Source organism: Paroedura picta, chromosome 9 (assembly GCF_049243985.1).
Source record: "Paroedura picta isolate Pp20150507F chromosome 9, Ppicta_v3.0, whole genome shotgun sequence".
In the NCBI taxonomy this organism is placed as follows: domain Eukaryota; kingdom Metazoa; phylum Chordata; class Lepidosauria; order Squamata; family Gekkonidae; genus Paroedura; species Paroedura picta.
In genome coordinates, this window is record NC_135377.1 from 67,400,249 (window position 1) to 67,417,497 (window position 17,249).

The 17,249-nt window shown below is 43.9% G+C and overlaps 1 protein-coding gene across 2 annotated transcripts in view; it reads left to right on the forward strand.

The window, feature by feature from the left end:
- The first annotated feature begins 1,840 nt into the window (after positions 1-1,840).
- TMEM170B (transmembrane protein 170B) overlaps positions 1,841-17,249 on the forward strand; it is a 30,363-nt gene continuing 14,954 nt past the window's right edge. Inside the window, exons 1-3 of one of the 2 annotated variants that reach the window (XM_077353204.1) lie at positions 1,841-2,605; positions 11,317-11,487; positions 12,977-16,146. In XM_077353204.1, coding sequence (XP_077209319.1) covers positions 2,341-2,605; positions 11,317-11,487; positions 12,977-12,996 — 456 coding nt within the window. In that variant the 5' untranslated portion in view covers positions 1,841-2,340 and the 3' untranslated portion in view covers positions 12,997-16,146. Of the gene's footprint in view, positions 2,606-11,316; positions 11,488-12,976; positions 16,147-17,249 lie in introns of those variants that run through there. The other variant, XM_077353203.1, reaches the window with a different exon arrangement.

Here is a 17,249-nt window from a genome sequence, read left to right on the forward strand (position 1 = left end):
AGCTAGCTTTATTGACAACGGTGATTAATATATTTAATAATAATATTAATAATGATGATGATAATGAATTTCTCATATTGAATTCCGGACTCAATGCATTGGCTATTAAATGTCTCATTTCTGTGATTCTATTGGCTAACTATGTGTAATCTGTGAGACTGGTGGACTATAGAATCATATAATCATAGAGTTGGAAGGGGCCATACAGGCCATCTAGTCCAACCTCCTGCTCAACGCAGGATTAGCCCTATGCATCCTAAAGCATCCAAGAAAAGTGTGTATCCAACCTTTGCTTGAAGACTTCGAGTGAGGGGGAGCTCACCACCTCCCTAGGCAGCCTATTCCACTGCTGAACTACTCTGACTGTGAAAAACTTTTTCCTGATATCTAGCCTATATCGTTGTACTTGAAGTTTAAACCCATTACTGCGTGTCCTCTCCTCTGCAGCCAGCAGAAACAGCATCCTGCCCTCCTCCAAGTGACAACCTTTCAAATACTTAAAGAGGGCTATCATGTCCCCTCTCAACCTCCTTTTCTCCAGGCTGAACATTCCCCAGTCCCTCAATCTATCTTCATAGGGCTTGGTCCCTTGGCCCCAGATCATCTTCGTCGCTCTCCTCTGTACCCTTTCAATTTTATCTACGGCCTCCAGAACTGCACACAGTACTACAGGGGTGGTCTGACCAGTGCCGTATACAATGGGACTATGACATCTTGTGATTTTGATGTGATGCCCCTGTTGATACAGCCCAAAATGGCATTTGCCTTTTTTACTGCTGTATCACACTGTCTGCTCATGTTTAGCTTACAATCCACAAGTACCCCAAGGTCTCGTTCACACAGTGCTACCTAGAAGCGTATCCCCCATCCAGTAGGCATGCTTTTCATTTTTCTGACCCAGATGCAGAACTTTACACTTATCTTTATTAAATTGCATCTTGTTCTAATTTGCCCATTTTTCCATTGTGTTCAGATTTACAGTATGTAAATTATTTAAAAATTAGAAGAAACTTTTATTCTTTTCACTGGCCCTGTTGTTTAAATGGGGTAAAATACCAGGTCCCAAATGTGATTGTGGTGCAGCCCGCCAAACTATTTTCCACCTGTCCCAGGAATGTGATCATTGTGCTTTCCAGGGAGATGTAACGGAGCTCTTTCCACACTCCTCAGTTGCAACTGAATGGATTGAACACTTAGATATTAGTATTTAAGGGGCGTGCCCAATCTGTCTGCATAACTGCTGACCCTACTTGGCTATATATTTTATAATTACATGCTTTGGCGTTGGCAGGCCCCTCCTGGCCACAGCTCCAGGTAGGGGAAACTCCTGGAGATTTGAAGGTGGAACTTGGGGAGGGCAGAGTATCTTCATGATTACGGTTATTCTAAACCGCCTCCCTCCCCTACAGTGCATCCATTTTCTCCAGGGGACCCGATTTCTGTAGTCTGGAGGTGATGTGTAATTCCGGGGGCTCCCCAAGTTCCACCTGGAGGCTGGCATCCCTAATCCTGTGTGTAACTCTGCCAGATGTTAATTGATAAACAAACAAGCAGAAACAAACACACAACTGGCTCTGCTGGCAGAGAAATGTTTCATAGCCACTCTTTACCATAGGTGCTCAGCAGAGTGACACTCAACTAGCAAATCATCATCAGCAGCAGCAGCAGCAGCAGCAGCAGCCGCAGCCGGGCCAAACAGAAAGCGGCTGCTTTAAAACTAAGCTGGACCAAACACCCCCCCCCCCCCCAACAACAACAACCAAGCGCTCTGGTGAGGTGGCCACGCCCCCTTCCTATCAACGTCACCCCGCTCGTGGCCGGCCCCGCGCGCGCTTCGTGAGCGTTCGCCTAACGAGAGCGGGGGTGGGGTCGCTCGTCCGCGCCTTCCTTCCCTCAACGGCCCCGGCGACTCGCTTTCCGTGCGCGCGCGTCGTCCGAGGGGCGCGAGGAGGGCCAAGCTCGCGCGCCAGCACGCACGGACGGAGTGGCCGTTGGGAGGAGAGCGGCGGTTGCCGGCCGTTGGCGTCTCGCGGGTGCCGCCTCCTCTCCCTCCCCCGCCCCCCACGCTGCTGCTGGCGGCTGAGGGAGTCATGAGAAGGTGGCTTCGCAAGCGGGTGGGGATGGCCGTTGCTGCCGCCGCCTCTTCCTCCTGGCGCTTGCCTCCGGCTCCTCTCCCCGCTTCCACCCGGCACCACCTGCTTCGCCCCGGCCAACTCTGAGCAAGGCCCCGGCGCCCACCGCTGCCGGAGGGAGGCGAAGAGCGAGCAGTGCCCCCCCCCCCCCGCCGCCGCCGCCGCCGCCGCCGCCGCCGCCTCCTCGCCCGTCGCGCCGCCGTCCTCAATGTCTCCCCCGCCGCGGGGAACCCACCCCATCCTCGCCCCTTCGGCCCGCAGCAGCCTCCCGGCAGCCTGGCCTCGGCCTCCCCTACTCGGAGACCGGCGGCGCAGCCAGGCGCGACTCCCCGCCAAGCGGCCTGACAGCCACGGAGCCCGGCAGGCCGCGGCGGAGATGAAGGCGGAGGCGGGAGACAGCAGCATGATCAACCTGTCGGTCCAGCAGGTGCTGAGTCTGTGGGCGCACGGGACCTCGCTCCGGCACCTGACGGGTACATAGCCCACCCGGGGGGGAAGTGGGCGGTGGGCGCTGCAGAGGGGACTCAAGACGGGCCGGGGGTGGGTGGGGCGGGGGAGCCTTAGATCCCTGAGAGAGTCATGCATGCCCGAGGTGCCAGGCTGCTGCTCGGAGTAAATGGTACAACTCATTCCGCACATGTTGGATCATGCACTTCCAGCGTGCTTTTGCAGCTGTATTCCCCTCTGCAAAGCAGGACATTTTTTTCTAAAGTGCATTGAAAGTGCATGATCCAACATGTGCAGAATGAAGGAGTCGGGAGCTGAATCCAAACATCCATGATGGGTTGTGATGCTGGAGGGACGTAAAAGGACAACAAGGACAGGTAAAGGTGGTGTGTGTTGAGTGGAGCAGCATTCTTACTCATCACTGCATTTTGGGATCTAAGGACCCTGGCCTGGACAGCACAGATCTAGGAAGCTGTGCAGAGTCAACCCTGACTAGTATTTAATGGGAGGCTTTTGAGGAATTTCAGGATCATGAAGTGGAGGCAGGCAATGGCAAACCACAGCTGAACGTCTCTTGCCTTGAAAACCCCATAAGTCAGGTATGAGGTTGTAGAGAGAGAGAGAGCGCCATTCAAGTGAAGAAGTTGAAAAGGATTTAGTTGAAGGAAGAACAGAGGTGAGTGTGATGGGTCTCTCCCCCACACCCCCCTGTCTCTCTTCAAAGTGCCTTGTTCTTGGTAGGGTCATGTAGATGACCAGGTAAGGATGGGATTGCACAGGAATGGTGCAGTTGCTATTCTGTGCTCATTTTTAGACTGTCATGTAGGAAAAGGGTGCTTGTCTTTTCCAGAGATTCTTTTCACATTCTAGGATGTGATCCCTGCCTTTGTAATTTTACATGTTGCCTTATCTTACATAGAGCCATGTAGCTGCAAGGTACAGGAGCAGAACCCAGTCTTCTACTGTTCCATGTTCATTACTGCATAGGTCCACAATAGTAATTGATTGAAAGCTTCTTGGCTGACTGTAAAGTGCCCTCTCCAATTAAGTAGCAAACTTTTAAAAATAGACTTTTGTTTAAATGTAAGCACTTATAAAAACTCCAAGCTGGCATCTTGTTAGGAGTCATTTCCTGCTGCATGTCAAAGAGGGAATGCTTAATCTGAAATAGTGTTTATAGCAGCATGAGTGTTCTTCAGAACTATTCTATTCATATGTTAATGTGACTGATTGAACATGTGAGATGTTCAGTGATGGGAATTTTTTGGTGTTGGCTCTAACAAACATAGAGCAGCCAAAATGGGTTAGAACCATGGCACTTAGGAGGGTTTTAAAAACTTATTTATACTCTCTGCTTCTACCAAGGTATTCAGGATTGCTATCAAAAATTTAAAACACCAAGGTGCAAAAATATACTAAGAGCATCTTTGGACTATAAATTCCCATATAGAATCAAAAACAGCAATAAATTAAGTTGATAAACAAGTAGCTTCAAGTATACCTGGGGGGATCCTCTGTGTACTGGAGGGATCTATGCCTCACACACACACACACACACACATCAGCTAATTCTTAGGATCAAAAATCTGCATAAGAACTGGGGGAGAAATCCATTGACATTTATTAGGGTGACTTTAATGCTCTTTATCTTTGCTTGTATGCTACTTCAAGATCAGTCTTTCTTTGCCTAAGTTCATTTGTTAACCTAGGCTATCCAAGGAACATGGTCTTTTTTGTTTAGTTTTTTTTTGTTTAAGAGCCAGCTAGGTGTAGTGGTTAGGAGTTCGGACTTCTAATGTGGTGAGTTGGGTTTGATTCCCACATGCAACCAGCTGGGTGACCTTGGGAATGCTACAGCACCGATAATAAAAAGTGTTTTCCTGATGAATCAGCTCTCATAACTTCTGTGATAGGGGTCTCATAGCAATTTTGATTACTTTACCCAGTTCAGTTCATATGTCCTACTTCATCAATAATGTTAGGTCAGGTGTACTGGAAAAAGAGGTGACTCAGATTCCTCAGTACTAAGTCCTACTGCAAAGTTTCTGGTAAGTGTGCTGCTGCTTAGGGTTGTCTCCTCATGGTACTCTGGCCAAATGTTCCTCACCCTCCTCTTCCTCAAGTGCAGATAATACATTTGTATTGTTTTTTTCAAATGGTTGTTATGGAGCCGCTTTGTAGATGTTCTGAACTACCTGTTTGTACCTGACCTAGATAGCCCAAGCAAGTCTGATCCCATTAGATCTTGGAAGCTAAACAAGGCTGACCCCGGCTAGTATTTGATGGGAGACCTCCAAATATTTGGGTGATAGTCCCTCCATGGAACACTAGGGGTCATGATGCAGAGGCAGGCAGTGACAAACCACCTCCAGGCATCTCCCTGCCTTGTTGCCAGACAATCCTTGGGTTTCCTGTTTATGATAATAACCCATACAATTTGAGGTCCCAGTGCTCTTCCTCTTCATATGGTCCACAGCCAAGGCCACCCCTCTACCGCCAATACTTGGCCATTAACTAATACATAGTCACCTATCTGGAAGGACCAAGCCCATGCTTTGTGTTCATGGCATTGTTTCTGATAATTATGATCTTTCTATAAATGCTCTGTCACCCATTTTTGTATCTGGTGTAACTGTTCACTCGGCTTCTAGATGTATTTATCTGTGGGTGCAGTTGTATCCCTTATTGACCTCAGTGGCATGACTTCTGGAAACCAATAGACATAGTAAATGATCACTGAAATAAGGCAATTTCCACCAATAGTCTATTCTAAGAGCTCTATACATTGATTCCAACATATCAGAAAGGGTATGATTATGGTCAGGATTTGTAACAATGCCTTAGACAATGGGTGTCTTGTCGCACATTGCCAGTAAGTTGCTACATCTTTGCTCACAGTGGGCTCAGAGTCTTGGCTGTCCCCAAATGTCATAGCCAGTTGCTATCATAGTCCTCCCTCAGGACCTGTCCCTACTACTGGGTTGGTACTACCAATTGCCATTCTTCTTCTGAGGGCTATTTCTTTAGGCAAGTAACCCTCCGTACTACGCTACCTTCCTCTCAAAGAATGGCCATAGCCATGCTGAGGTAGCACTACTGTCCCCTTCTCTATTGCTATGTGAGTTCCTACCTTATCTAGTGTGGGGTCCTCTGTTGCTTCAAAGTCAGGATCTTGTAGCCATTCTGAGATTCCTACCAGTGGGAGCGAGAATTCACTGGCATTATTGGCTGCAGTGGCTCCTGTAACAGCTTACTTTGACTCAGGAGTGAGTAGGCTGCAGTATTGCATCTGAAAGCATATTGTTTATTTCCAAGTGTCTGAGACCCTACCCAATCAGGATATGCATTAGTATATTTGGCATAAGTGTTATGTAGCTGTGGAGGTATAGGGTACCACCCTCATTCTTGGTCAGCCCTCTGTGGGTACACTTAATTGGGAATTATCTGGGGAATCTCAGGGATATGATTTCCACATGCATGATGGATAGTGAACTACTGAGGTCAAGCAAAGCTTGCATTGTTTTCTCATATAGCACTACACTACCGGTAGGGGCTTGTCTAGGTCATAGGTTTTTCTCAAAGACAATTCAACTGGAAGGGTTTAATCATCATATTCCATAAATGGGCAGTCTGTTTGATAATAGCACACTTGCCCACAGGAGAAATAGGAGCCTTTGCTCTCCACTTTAACCCCTGGGGATCTGGAGCCCTTTGTTTGTTCAGGGCCTCTAGCCTCCTTGCTACCTTATTGTACAACCTGCTCAGGGCAGGACCCTAGCAGCATGCTCTGACCCAGTACCCATGTTGGTGGCACTTCCTTCTTTGACACTCTTTATTGTAGATAAAAGTAGGGTATAAAAATCTACTCCTGTCCCTTCCCATTTGTTCCCTGGGATTGGCACATGCAGGCTATCAGTCCATAGTCTCCTTATGTGCAGGGGGCTGACCCTCTCATCACCCTAGCTGGGTTTTTCTTTCACCCTGGGCTTTAGGCATTACCTTTTCTATGCCCACCTTTCTATGCTGCCTCACTAGTTCAATAACCATCCATCAATTTTGCCAGTTTCTCTGGTTGTCTGGTATTACTTAGAGAAACTACTTAATGACTTTAGGCACTAGCCATTTGTAGGCCAGTTCTTCCAGGGCATATGCTGTCTCAAAGTAACATCAATAATACTAACTGACAACAGGGTAACAGAACAACATTAAACAGTAATACAACAGGTCTAGCAGCAGAATGCCTTGATGGATTTCTGGGGGTGGGGAGAGGGAGTGGGCAGGGGCCCTGTGTAGATGATGTTGGTTGTGCCTGGTCTCAACCAAATGCCTTGTGGAAGAGCTCCCTTTTGCAGGCCCTGCGGAACTGTTTTAGCTCCATCAGGGCCCTGATCTATGGGAGCTCATTCCACCAGGTGCGGGCCAGGACAAAGAAGGCTCTGGCCCTGGTTGATGCCAGGCGGGCTTCTTTAGGGCCAGGGATCATTAGCCGGTTGGTGGCAGCAGAGCATAGTGCTTTTGGAGGAGCATAGGCAGAACCTCTTTCTGTAGGAGTGTGAGCATAAATGAAACTTTTGGAACAGGACTTTCTTCAGCTGCTCATAGTCCTCAACATCTTAAGTATTTAACAAGCAATATACCAACAAAGACATCCCAGTCAAATGAAGTGCTAAGATGATGAGCCACTCAGTTTTGGGCCAAGCTAATGCAATGGCTGTCCATTCAAAGGTCTCAGTGTAAGCGAGAAAAAGAGACCAGAAAAGAAACACCAAGGGAAAACTCAAAATCCAGCAGCTGAATAGAATGAAAAAGGAAGAAACTACACAGAAATGCATAACAACCGTAGTGGCAAATCTACACCTAGGTTTGTATTAAAAGTTTCCAAATATCTAAAAATAAATCCATACACAATTGTTGTCTATATGCCGTGTGTTAAAATATTGAAAGAATTCTAAGGTCCTCAGTCCATTGATCTACCATTGTGAGTCTTTTAGCTGCAGTAAGGGCATGGAGTTTCCATTTTCATAGACCATCAGTTAGCCTTTAAGAGACAAGCAGAACCATCCTTAAAATCAACATTCTAATACAGAACTGATATCTTCTTCGTAGAAAAACTGAATGACTGGATATGCACATGTTTAAGGGACATGTCCTGTGAGTCACAATGCCAGCTATTTTTGGTGCTAAGGCAAAAGTGCACCCCAGTAGAAAGCTAGTTAATGTAGAACTTTTTCTCTGATAAGAACTTTATTAAGACATTCTTTATAAAGAAGCACAGACACTCTCAAAACTCATATTCTGTATAATACAGCTAGAAACAAAGTCTCTGGAAAGATGCTGGAAGAAGACTTCCCCCAGAGGTACAGCTTGATGCATGTCTTGCACAAAACTAGCAATAGAGTAAAGTTCTCTTGCCACACTAAATCAGCAGCCAAAGAACATCAGTATAAACTCTCCAATGAGGAAAGGAAACAAGGTCACCTGACTGACACAGTGACAGGCGAATGAACTGCAATAACCAGCATGCCCTAAATCTTACAGGGTACATTAGGTATCTTACACACAGACTTACTTTACTGGAGCAACATACCTGAAGTTAGACATTTTGCTGAAGAATCATTGTAGGGTCTAGCATACCCTAAACTTTTTTTTTTGCTGAAAAAGTCACAATTTAGGATCTTTAGAGAGAGCAGGTATACAGTTCAAGGCCATCATTGCATTGCTTTGGCAAAACAGGGTGATCTAATTCCTTATTCAATTCATTCCTGATACTCAACATATCACAGTTATTAATCATCATCAAATATTTATAGACAAATATTGTATAGACAAATATTAATTTTCTTTGTTGATTTAGTTAAAGTTTCCAAGAGCCAAGATACTTAATGCTGCTGGACCATATTTAGATATGAACAGATGTTGCGGATGTAAATATTACCATTCAACAGAAGTTGACAAGTCATATCTAGATATCAGCTGAGAAAATCATCAAAATTAATCATCATAGTGTAAAAATCCCACTATTAATCCAAGCCTTCCATAAAAAAAGAATTCTGGCCACCCCCCTCATCCAATTCTTTTCCTGTACAGGAAACAGTTTTTTTCCATTATATGGGTTTTCTCCATTATATAAACCTTGATTATTCCCACCCACCCCCAGCCATTTTAGGTTTCTTGTTAAGTAAAAAATCTACATGTACAGAGACAGAGTTTCAAATAACACCTTATTAATAACTAGTGGATATATATTTAGTTATAAATTTATATTATAAATTTATATATTTATAAATTTATATTTATAAGAGCCTCTTGTGGCGAAGAGCCTCTTGTGGCGCAGAGTGGTAAGGCAGCCGTCTGAAAGCTTTGCCCATAAGGCTGGGAGTTCAATCCCAGCAGCCGGCTCAAGGTTGACTCAGCCTTCCATCCTTCCGAGGTCGGTAAAATGAGTACCCAGCTTGCTGGGGGGTAAACGGTCATGACTGGGGAAGGCACTGGCAAACCACCCCGTATTGAGTCTGCCATGAAAACGCTAGAGGGCGTCACCCCAAGGGTCAGACATGACTTGGTGCTTGCACAGGGGATACCTTTACCTTTACCTTTATATATTTAGTATACTCTCAAGAATCTCTTCTGTGATAGAACAGAGTCATGCTTCTGAACATAAAGTTGTTGACTGAACCTAGTACCCACTCATGCTTGTGATGCTGCAACGATGTAAGGAAAGCACAAGATATGGAACAATAAAAGAACAATATGGACCAAACTGTTGATACAGTCTCTCACTTCCAATGGTCTGTGAAGATGCACAAATAAGTAGGTTCATAATAACTGGTGCTGTTTCTATGGACAATACCTTCTACCTCCACAAGCCTGTCCAGAAAAATACTTGATGAGTTAGCACGGTGTGAAATGGAACTTAATGCACACTGAAGTATGCCTAAACTTGGAGAATACTTTTAAATAAAAAGGCTGAAAAGGAAAATATTTTTTCTCACAATGTTATTTAAAGTATTACCATAGAGATTTCCTCATAAAGCAGGACTGTGCAGCTCCTCCTGAGCGATACGGGCTCATTGAGGGAGATGAAGATGTATTCTACCCCTTTCCTCTGAATCTGAACCATGAAATCTGCTCCTCTCAGGCCAGTTTGGTCCATAGTATTTTTTATTGCCCCATAGCTGGTTCCTGGCTTTCCTTACATCTTTGCAACCTCACAAGCATGAGTTGCATACCAGGGTGTCAACCAGTTTATGTTCAGAAACAATAGACTGTTCTATCACAGAAGAGATTTTCAAGAATATATTCAATATTCTTCACAGCCACAAATTTGTAAACAGTGTATAAGATACTGCAGAATTTGAATAAAGATGCTTAAATGGAAGGCAACTAGGATACTTTTATTATTTATTTTTTCTTTATGCTATTTATAGTCTGTCTTTTTCACAGGGACTGTACACAGGGACTTTGCTGGAAGAGCTACACTGATTGCCTATTTGTTTCTTGACATAAATCCTTTAAAGCCCTTTTTAATTATATTTTGGTGGGGTCTTTCTCCCCGCAGACCCCTCTGAGAGGGCAGAGAGTTCCATGCCCTGCCTGGCTGCAAGCAGGGATGAGAGCACATGGAACTGACATGTCCTGTGCCCAACCTCCCCAACTCTGCTGGGATCACCTGCAGGCTCAGATTGGGCGAGGGGGTGCAAAGCTGACATGTCAGCCTGGCAGCCTCTCTCCCTGTCCCTGTTGGGCGGTCTCAGCAGACCCCCAAACTTGTCCCTTCCCACACAACTCAGGCTGTGTAGGAAGGGCAGGCTGGAAGCATGTAAAGAGGTTCCTTTAAATGCCGCCCAAGCCGCCAAACAGCTTGTTTCCAGAGAGGATTCTCTCCACAACAGGATCAGCTGTCTGGTAGCTGATTCAGCTGAATTAATTCAAGTTTTCTGAATTGGCCAAACTCGAATTGATGTACTAATTCAGTTATTCGGTTGATTTGAGTTTCACCGAATCAGGAAAACACAAATCTGAAAAGTACTTAATTTTTTCTGAGTGTGTATCCCTTCTTTTGACATCCCATCAGTCAAAGATCCCTCCACTTCTGAATGAGAATGGAATGATGGACTTATAGTGGTTGTTCCTTCTACTAAGATACATGGAGGACATCACTACAATGTTCTTTCTTAAAATGGGGGTTGTCATAGCTGCCAGTCAAGGAATTTTGTAATATTCATTGTCACCTGAGTAATGTCTCACTGATACATACTGAGGATTGTCTTTCTGCATGCAATTAAACCTTGGCTGACATTCAGCTGCTTATGCTTCCTGTCTGGAGACAGTGGAGAGGTGAAGTGCCATTGCTTCCCCGAGGCCCTATTTCTTTATTTTTGCAATGAAAAAACTGGAAAATTTAACAAACCACAGGGGAAATAGACTTTCTCTTTTACAGTGAGAAAAATCCTTTTTAAGCTAAAGTTTTTCCACAATCAAAATATGTAATGTGAAAAGGTCTTAGTATTTTTTTCAGTTTTTCCTGTGGAAAAATTGGGAAAATTAGAGAACACGGGAAATAGTGGATAGGGCAATAGAAATAATATTTTTAAAGTATGATTTTTGTGCATGTTTACTTCATTTGAGTGTTCCTGAAACAATGTCAGCATTTTTTCTTTGTTTTGATCAAGAAAAAATTCTTCAGAAATGTTAATCTGCTACATGATTGTTTTTTCCCTTTTCTTTTTTTTTCCAGAAATGTGGTACTGGGTTTTCCTATGGGCTCTCTTCTCCTCTCTCTTTGTCCACAGTGCTGCAGGAGTTTTAATGTTTGTGATGCTGCAGAGGCATAGGCAAGGGAGAGTAATCTCTGTCATTGTGGTCAGCATTGGATTTCTGGGTTCTGTAACTGGAGCTATGATAACCAGTAAGTCTTAAATTTTTAATACATTCATGACTCTGTTTGAAGGTCATTATTAACTATGCTGGGTACTGTTCGTATACTGTTTTATTGTTCTTAATATTAAGTTTTTGGAGGCTTTTGGTGGGGTGCTGATGGCAGGCTGAGAATAAGAGCAAACAACATGTTACAATTTGTAACATGTGTTTGAATCCCCCCAACAGTCACACATTAATGATGTATGACTTATTTTCCAAGTATGGTTCATCTTGGTGCAGAGAAAGAAGGGAATTCCTTTCCTCCCTAAAATATTTCTTGGGGCTGCTACTTGATCGGTTACAATGGATGTCATGTATACATATGGACTACGCATGCAGCCCTCCTGACCCATTTTGGGTTATAAAAACAGCATGGAAGGGGAAACTGAAACTCCTTCTTCTTCTGAGGCAGAGGGCATCTTGGTGGATGATTCCCACCCTCCATGTAGGGAGGCAGGAACACTTCCTGTGTCCTATTGAGATTCACCCATCTCCTCAGTTCTTTTCCTGCCCCTACAGGGAGAACAGCTTAGAATACACTGTGTTCATCTCGTCTTTCTTCTTTCATTTCTTCTTCTACTGAACTTGGATATTTAATTGATTAAACAAAGTATATCTCTCCTGAGGTCGTCTCCTATGTCTTCCAAGGTGGTAATGGAAGGCGGTAATAGGTTACACTTTAGTTCCCCATCATGTCCTTCTCCTTACAGATAGGGAGACCCAGGGAGAGCAGATTATATTAAAGAGAGAGCTAGCTAGCCCACTGAAGCAGCTAGGAAGGAATCTCATAATAAAAACAAAGTGGGGGATATCTCTCCATGGGATAGAGATGTATATTCAGATAGAAATTACAGAATAGTCTATAAGTTTCTTTAAGTCTTAAGACTACCAATATCCCTTATCCAATATGATAGTAACCATATAATTATAGAAGACGACCTCAAGAGAGGAATCAGATCCTTCTAATTCTGAAAATATAGGGAAGTCAGAAGGGAATAAAGAATTATTCTCTGAATCTAGCATAGTAGATAGGATTTTTCCTTTCTCTGAATTTTTTGAGAAACAACCAAAAATGGATTGGATAAAACCTGTGATCAGTCATCAGTTCCCAAAGAGTGTGGTATATAAATGCAAATAAATAAATATCTGTATGCCTTACCATGATTTGCTGACCAATTTTTACAGATATCTCTAGTAGATGCTCCAGTAGCAGCATTGTATCTGGGCTACTGTCAGAAGATGGTGAAGGCAAAATCTGTGATAGTTTTTTTTTTTTGGGGGGGAGGGGATTTGCACTGAAAATGGCCCATGAAGCCACTGCAATGGATATCAACATTTCTGCCACAGCTTCAATAGTTTAAGGATATAGTCTGGATTAGGAAACTTATTCCAGATAGCAGCCATCACATGGTGGAAGGAGCTAACAAAATTCTCAAAGCAACTTTATTTTTGGCTGACTTCTTAAATTTCTGTTCTAGAGTCATGGCATCTGTGGTAGCCACGGAATTGTTCTAACAAGAAGAGCCTTGAGAATTATTCCTTTCACTCCCAATGTGTCCTGCCAAGATTCACCAATTGATTCAACAAACAGTTCAGTACCAGACCTGAAAAACCCAACGCTGGGCAACAAGTCATCCAAAGTGTGACTACAAATTGATTCTGGTGGGGCAGATATCTTTTTCAGTTCCAAGGCATGTGGCTGAATTCTCAAACAGACAATTAGTTGCACAAGATAGTCATCAGAGGGTACTCTATATAATTCACTAGAACCCCCCTGGAGCATTCTATCAGATTCTTTTATCCAAAGGCTGAAGCAATAGATACTCTAATGTCCTAGTTGCCAAGAGGTCTTCTGTTCACATATCCACTCCGCTCCAAATCTTCCAAAATTAATCAGAAAGATCAAGGAACAGAAGGCAAAAATTTTATTAGTGGCACAGTATTGGCTTTGATGTCCATGGTTCTCTGCTCTTCAGGAAACGGTGACTCAACCATCATTAACACTCCCTGAATTGAAAGACATGCTTCAGCTAGACCCTATAAGATATCCACATCTAGAACGGCTACATTTAACTACGTGTAGATTGAGAGGCACAATTTTTTTAAGCTATGTAATTCAGCAGAAGTGACAAATGCACTACTAGCATCTAGAAAGCAATCTACTAATAGGATTTACAACATTTCTTTGGAGGCGTTTGTCAGATGGTGCAGAAGAATAGATTAAAGCCATTCTTTCATATTTATAAGACAAACATGACAGTGGGCTCAGCACTTCTACACTAAGAAGTCAGCTTGCAACTTTGATGACAGTGTTACCTCAAATCTGGGGGATGAGCCTATTCAGAAATTCCCACACATATTGTTTTATCACAGTTTTAAAAGATCCACCTTACTTAGATCAGTGGTCCCCAACCTTTTTATCACCGGGGACCAGTCAACGCTTGACAATTTTACTGAGGCCCAGGGGGGAATAGTCTTTTGCCGAGGGACGTCGCCGCCGCCTGAGCCCCTGTTCCACTTGCTTTCCTGCCAGTGCCCCTGACTTCCCGCTGCCTGCTGGAGGGCGCTGCCAGCAGCAGCTGCACAGTGCCATGCCGAGGGGGAGCCCCCAGCCATGGTGGCCGCTGGAGAGCACCAAAGGTGAGCCGGCAGCAGAGTAGCAGGGCAGCCCCTGAGGCAGCAGCCAGGGAGGAGGATGAGGAGGAGCCACAGCCTGGTACCGACTGATCTACGGACTGGGACCGGTCCCCGAACCAGGGGTTGGGGACCATTGACATAGATTACCTAGATGGAAGCTACACACTGTGCTCTCAGCAGAAATCCCTTCAAATATATGAAAGAAAGCTTTATTTCTTATAGCCATCACATTGGCAAGGAGAGCGCTATTGGTGAACCCTGATTTATGTGTGTTTCATAGTGACAGAGTAGCCTTGAAGGCAGGTCTCAGGAGATTTGTCTACCATTGTTTTGCTCAAATCCCACTAATCCCAAAACAAGATTGTGTCAAACATTAGATGTAAGAAACATCCTTAAAACTTTAATTCATTGGACAGAAAATATTAGGAAAACTGATTACTCACTCATTTCCGTTTCTCCACTAAACAATGGATCAAGGATGTCAAATATGCCATTATAGCTGACATTATTGAAGCTTACAAAACTCAAAAACTAAACATACCAGCCGGGATTACCACCCATTCTGTATGAAGTATAACAACTAATGCAGCTTTTGTCAAAAACGCTACAGGTGAAGAGGTCTGCAAGGCAGCCACCTAGTCATTGTAAGACACAAGATGAACATCTAAGAGTTGTCTTGATGCAGCATTTGGAAGAGTGTTGCAATGGATTCTACATTCTGAAAACATTGACCCACCCAGGTGGGGCACTGCTTTGGGAGGTCCCACTGAGATGTCCTCCGCCTCAGAGGGTGAATGGACCATTGGATACTTACCTGAAGGGTCCTTCTCTGGGGAAAGGAAGACTTCTTGATCCCTCCCAAAGTCATTGTTAGTATTCACCGTTCTATCCATCAAGACCACTTCCTTTCCTTTTATTTAGTTACCTTGCTATTGTTCAGTTTTCTTCTTGTTTTATTTAATGTGTGTTATTCTTCCATAGTTAGGTTAGTTAACTGCTTTGGAAGTTGCCAGAACTGAGCTGATGGGTGATTCCCACCAGAACTCAGGAAGTGGTAAGATTTTGTTCCTGCCTCCCTGAATGGAGGGTGGGAATCATCCACCAAGATGTCCTCCTTTCCTCAGAGGAGAAGTATCCAGTGGTCCACTCTCCTTCCTGTATTACAGTTTCAATACAAATCATGGCCCTGTGTTTTTGGAAAATGCATTCCCTTGCAGTTGACTGTTCTTAGCTGAGTCAACATGTTATGTGGTGACAGTTTGTCAACATGGAATAAGTATTTCCCACCACTAGGTACTTCTTTTCTTTCTAAACTTGACAGAGACACTATGGCTTAATTCAGACATCATAATAAAAAGCTTGTTGCTATGCTCATGTTACTTCCCTGAGAGAATGACTGAAGGCTTCTAGGTTTAATTCACCACAATGTCTGAGTGATGCTACTTGGCTGTATTGGAGTTAGTTTGCTTTTTGCAAACATGAATGATAAAAATCAGTTTAATCCCATTTAAGAATCTGGTTTGTGGAAGAGAACCAGAAATCCCTCCCCTCCAAGCTTTCTATTAACAGCAGACTGTTTCAGAATGTTTCTATTGACATGTAGAGGGCTGTTTCAGAAGGAACCGTTAATTTTCCTATATTCTTTGTCTCAACCAGTCTTGGGAAAACTGTTTTTGTCCTTCATTGTAAAGCTACTCTAAAGGGTAATGTTGGTGTTGCCACTTGAGTCAGTTAAAAGAAAGGAATTGCAGGGAGAATCTCATTGTCAAAACGAGGAATTGTGTAAGCCAACATGGTACACTTCAGTACCATTGTAACCTGATATAAATGGAAAGTGCAGAGGTTTCCCATTTGCCCAATTTCAGGCTTGGAGTTTGTTTGGATACTGAGCGTGTTTTGCATTAAAGGTAAAGGTATCCCCTGTGCAAGCACCGGGTCATGTCTGACCCTTGGGGTGACGCCCTCTAGTGTTTTCATGGCAGATTCAATATGGGGTGGTTTGCCATTCCCTTCCCCAATCATTACTGTTTACCCCCCAGCAAGCTGGGTACTCATTTTACCGACCATGGAAGGATGAGTCAACCTTGAGCTGGCTGCTGGGATTGAACTCCCAGCCTCATGGACTGAGCTTCAGACAGCATGTCTGCTGCCTTACCACTCTGCGCCACAAGAGGCTCTTACCTTAGGTTTGTTTTATCTGAGTGGTGATGGTGATAGTACTTACAGATTTAGAGAACATAATGTGATAAAAACTTCTGTGTCTCTCTAAAGCCTTTTAAAAGGAAGCCCTATTTGCAGTATAACTATAGTGCTGAACAGTAGTTCTGTATAGGAACAGCTGTTGGTGCTGCTGCAAGCATATTTCCTCTCTGCTCTTGAGTAGGATTGATGACTCAGCTCTTGCAAGGGAGGGCAGTATTTAAATAGTTCTTTGTTTATTTTCCTGAGAGCCAGCAAGACCTGGAATGGAATATCTGTGGGCCCCATTTTTTTGTAATGGATTTCTGATGGTACATCCTTTTAAGTGAGTTTAAATCAGTGGGATTAGTAGGGTGTAACTTTGAATTGCCAGCAGGGCAAAACTGTGTGGCTCTGTCTCTTACACTAAATGTTACATTGTGCTTGAGCTTTAGACACATGAAAAGAAATTGATCCTTTTGTGGATAAAATACTAGTATTACAGGCCCAACACCCAGCTGAAATGTAGTGCCAATTTTAAATTGTTAATGGAATGTCTTCAGAGTATATCAATAAGTAGTGATAAATAGTAAGGATGGATGTATACTGGTTTGAGGTGGCTCCCGAACCAAAACAGAAATGGTCCAAATGAACTCAGGTGGATTGCCAGGGGAGCGTTAAATGGTTGGCAGCTGTTTAACCCATCCTTTTTGCTTCCCCCCACTTTGAAGCAAGGGGGAATGAAACAGATGGCTTTAAATGGCTGGCAGCCATTTTACCCATTCATTTTGCTTCCCCGTGCTTCCAAGTGGGAGGAAGCAAAACTGACTGGTAATATAGCCAACAGTCCATTTTGTTTCTCTCTGCTGGGAAGCAGGGAGAAAAGAAGCCAACCAATGAAATAGCTCACAGCCATTTCTCTGGCCTTTTTCTTAT